The sequence below is a fragment of the Oncorhynchus gorbuscha genome, unplaced genomic scaffold (genome assembly GCF_021184085.1).
Source record: "Oncorhynchus gorbuscha isolate QuinsamMale2020 ecotype Even-year unplaced genomic scaffold, OgorEven_v1.0 Un_scaffold_3745, whole genome shotgun sequence".
Lineage (NCBI taxonomy): Eukaryota > Metazoa > Chordata > Actinopteri > Salmoniformes > Salmonidae > Oncorhynchus > Oncorhynchus gorbuscha.
Window position 1 is genome coordinate 530 of NW_025747916.1, and position 4,471 is coordinate 5,000.

The 4,471-nt window shown below is 48.5% G+C and overlaps 1 protein-coding gene across 1 annotated transcript in view; it reads left to right on the forward strand.

Annotated features, from left to right (window-relative positions):
- Positions 1 to 2,076: 2,076 nt before the first annotated feature.
- The window catches only part of LOC124028095 (dolichyl-diphosphooligosaccharide--protein glycosyltransferase subunit STT3B-like), a gene marked incomplete at its 5' end in the record, with an annotated part of 3,901 nt that continues 1,506 nt past the window's right edge, over positions 2,077 to 4,471 (forward strand). The window contains one exon of the mRNA XM_046340244.1: positions 2,077 to 2,329. Coding sequence (XP_046196200.1) covers positions 2,077 to 2,329 — 253 coding nt within the window. The remainder of the gene's footprint in view (positions 2,330 to 4,471) is intronic.

A 4,471-nucleotide genomic window follows, 5' to 3' on the forward strand; every position in this document is an offset into this window, starting at 1 on the left:
CAGAGATGTCAAGCCCTGATACAGCCCCTCTAGTTTACTGTCACTTCACAGAGATGTCAAGCCCTGACACAGCCCCTCTAGTTTACTGTTACAGAGATGTCAAGCCCTGACACAGTCCCTCTAGTTTACTGTCACTTCACAGGGATGTCAAGCCCTGACACAGCCCCTCTAGTTTACTGTTACAGAGATGTCAAGCCCTGACACAGCCCCTCTAGTTTACTGTTACAGAGATGTCAAGCCCTGACACAGCCCCTCTAGTTTACTGTCACTTCACAGGGATGTCAAGCCCTGACACAGCCCCTCTAGTTTACTGTTACAGAGATGTCAAGCCCTGACACAGCCCCTCTAGTTTACTGTCACAGAGATGTCAAGCCCTGACACAGCCCCTCTAGTTTACTGTCACTACACAGATGTCGACTGTCACTACACAGAGATGTCAAGCCCTGACACAGCCCCTCTAGTTTACTGTCACTTCACAGGGATGTCAAGCCCTGACACAGCCCCTCTAGTTTACTGTTACAGAGATGTCAAGCCCTGACACAGTCCCTCTAGTTTACTGTCACAGAGATGTCAAGCCCTGATACAGCCCCTCTAGTTTACTGTTACAGAGATGTCAAGCCCTGACACAGCCCCTCTAGTTTACTGTCACAGAGATGTCAAGCCCTGACACAGCCCCTCTAGTTTACTGTTACAGAGATGTCAAGCCCTGACACAGCCCCTCTAGTTTACTGTTACAGAGATGTCAAGCCCTGACACAGCCCCTCTAGTTTACTGTTACAGAGATGTCAAGCCCTGACACAGCCCCTCTAGTTTACTGTTACAGAGATGTCAAGCCCTGACACAGCCCCTCTAGTTTACTGTTACAGAGATGTCAAGCCCTGACACAGCCCCTCTAGTTTACTGTCACTTCACAGGGATGTCAAGCCCTGACACAGCCCCTCTAGTTTACTGTCACAGGGATGTCAAGCCCTGACACAGCCCCTCTAGTTTACTGTCACAGAGATGTCAAGCCCTGACACAGCCCCTCTAGTTTACTGTCACTTCACAGAGATGTCAAGCCCTGATACAGTCCCTCTAGTTTACTGTAACAGAGATGTCAAGCCCTGACACAGCCCCTCTAGTTTACTGTCACAGAGATGTCAAGCCCTGACACAGTCCCTCTAGTTTACTGTTACAGAGATGTCAAGCCCTGACACAGCCCCTCTAGTTTACTGTCACAGAGATGTCAAGCCCTGACACAGTCCCTCTAGTTTACTGTAACAGAGATGTCAAGCCCTGACACAGCCCCTCTAGTTTACTGTCACAGAGATGTCAAGCCCTGACACAGCCCCTCTAGTTTACTGTTACAGAGATGTCAAGCCCTGACACAGCCCCTCTAGTTTACTGTTACAGAGATGTCAAGCCCTGACACAGCCCCTCTAGTTTACTGTCACTACACAGAGATGTCAAGCCCTGACACAGCCCCTCTAGTTTACTGTCACTTCACAGGGATGTCAAGCCCTGACACAGCCCCTCTAGTTTACTGTCACAGAGATGTCAAGCCCTGACACAGCCCCTCTAGTTTACTGTCACTACACAGGGATGTCAAGCCCTGACACAGCCCCTCTAGTTTACTGTTACAGAGATGTCAAGCCCTGACACAGCCCCTCTAGTTTACTGTCACTTCACAGGGATGTCAAGCCCTGACACAGCCCCTCTAGTTTACTGTTACAGAGATGTCAAGCCCTGACACAGCCCCTCTAGTTTACTGTAACAGAGATGTCAAGCCCTGATACAGCCCCTCTAGTTTACTGTAACAGAGATGTCAAGCCCTGATACAGCCCCTCTAGTTTACTGTAACAGAGATGTCAAGCCCTGACACAGCCCCTCTAGTTTACTGTAACAGAGATGTCAAGCCCTGATACAGCCCCTCTAGTTTACTGTAACAGAGATGTCAAGCCCTGACACAGCCCCTCTAGTTTACTGTCAAACACTCACACCACCTGTCTGTCTCTCTAGTTTACTGTCAAACACTCACACCACCTGTCTGTCTCTAGTTTACTGTCAAACACTCACACCACCTGTCCGTCTCTCTAGTTTACTGTCAAACACTCACACCACCTGTCCGTCTCTCCTCCAGTTGGACTTCCGGACGCCGCCGGGTTTCGACCGGACGCGTAACACTGAGATCGGTAACAAGGACATCAAGCTGAAACACCTGGAGGAGGCGTTCACCTCAGAACACTGGCTGGTCCGGATCTACAAGGTCAAGAAGGAGGAGAACAGGGATCCCCTGGTGCACAGCCCCCGCAGCAGCAGCAGCAGCAGACAAAAGTACACCTCTAAAAAGGTACATGATCATCCATGCTTCTGTCTTCTCTAATGGAGAGCTCTGGTGAATGATTCTACTGTCCCTGTCCAGAATCAATTACCCCCTCCCTTCATCCTTGTCCAGAATCAACTACCGCCTCCCTTCATCCTTGTCCAGAATCAATTACCCCCCTCCCTTCATCCTTGTCCAGAATCAATTACCCTTCCCTTCATCCTTGTCCTTGTCCAGAATCAATTACCCCCCTCCCTTCATTCTTGTCCAGAATCAATTACCCCCTCCCTTCATCCTTGTCCAGAATCAATTACCCCCCTCCCTTCATCCTTGTCCAGAATCAATTACCCTTCCCTTCATCCTTGTCCTTGTCCAGAATCAATTACCCCCCTCCCTTCATTCTTGTCCAGAATCAATTACCCCCTCCCTTCATCCTTGTCCAGAATCAATTACCCCCTCCCTTCATCCTTGTCCAGAATCAATTACCCCTCCCTTCATCCTTGTCCAGAATCAATTACCCCTTCCCTTCATCCTTGTCCTTGTCCAGAATCAACTACCCCTTCCCTTCATCCTTGTCCAGAATCAATTACCCCCTCCCTTCATCCTTGTCCAGAATCAATTACCCCCCCCTTCATCCTTGTCCAGAATCAATTACCCTTCCCTTCATCCTTGTCCTTGTCCAGAATCAACTACCCCTTCCTTTCATCCTTGTCCTTGTCCAGAATCAATTACCCCCTCCCTTCATCCTTGTCCAGAATCAATTACCCCCTCCCTTCATCCTTGTCCAGAATCAATTACCCCCTCCCTTCATCCTTGTCCAGAATCAACTACCCCTCCCTTCATCCTTGTCCAGAATCAATTACCCCCTCCCTTCATCCTTGTCCAGAATCAATTACCCCCTCCCTTCATTCTTGTCCAGAATCAATTACCCCCTCCCTTCATCCTTGTCCAGAATCAATTACCCCTCCCTTCATCCTTGTCCAGAATCAATTACCCCTCCCTTCATCCTTGTCCAGAATCAATTACCCCTTCATCCTTGTCCTTGTCCAGAATGAACTACCCCTTCCCTTCATCCTTGTCCAGCATCAATTACCCCCTCCCTTCATCCTTGTCCAGAATCAATTACCCCTCCCTTCATCCTTGTCCAGAATCAATTACCCCTCCCTTCATCCTTGTCCAGAATCAATTACCCCCTCCCTTCATTCTTGTCCAGAATCAACTACCCCCTTCTTCATCCTTGTCCAGAATCAATTACCCCCTCCCTTCATTCTTGTCCAGAATCAATTACCCCCTCCCTTCATCCTTGTCCCTGTCCAGAATCAATTACCCCCTCCCTTCATCCTTGTCCAGAATCAACTACCCCCTTCTTCATCCTTGTCCAGAATCAATTACCCCCTCCCTTCATTCTTGTCCAGAATCAATTACCCCCTCCCTTCATCCTTGTCCCTGTCCAGAATCAATTACCCCCCCCCCTTCATCCTTGTCCAGAATCAATTACCCCCCTTCATCCTTGTCCAGAATCAATTACCCCCTCCCTTCATCCTTGTCCAGAATCAATTACCCCCCCCTTCATCCTTGTCCAGAATCAATTACCCCCTCCCTTCATCCTTGTCCAGAATCAATTACCCCCCTTCATCCTTGTCCAGAATCAGTTACCCCTCCCTTCATCTTTGTCCAGAATCAATTTCCCCCTACCTTCATCCTTGTCCAGAATCAATTACCCCCTCCCTCCATCCTTGTCCAGAATCAATTACCCCCTCCCTTCATCCTTGTCCTTGTCCAGAATCAATTACCCCTCCCTTCATCCTTGTCCAGAATCAATTACCCCCTCCCTTCATCCTTGTCCAGAATCAATTACCCCCTCCCTTCATCCTTGTCCTTGTCCAGAATCAATTACCCCCTCCCTTCATCCTTGTCCAGAATAAATTACCCCCCTCCCTTCATCCTTACCCTAGATCATGTATAAGAAATGAGGCTAAAATTCCATCTAACCTATCAGTGTGCTAAATGCCTGAGGTTAACCTATCGAAGTGCTAAATGTCTAGGGTTAACCTATCGAAGTGCTAAATGCCTAAGGTTAACCTATCGAAGTGCTAAATGCCTAGGGTTAACCTATCAGAGTGTTAAATGCTAGGGTTAACCTATCAGAATGCTACATTTCTAGGGTTA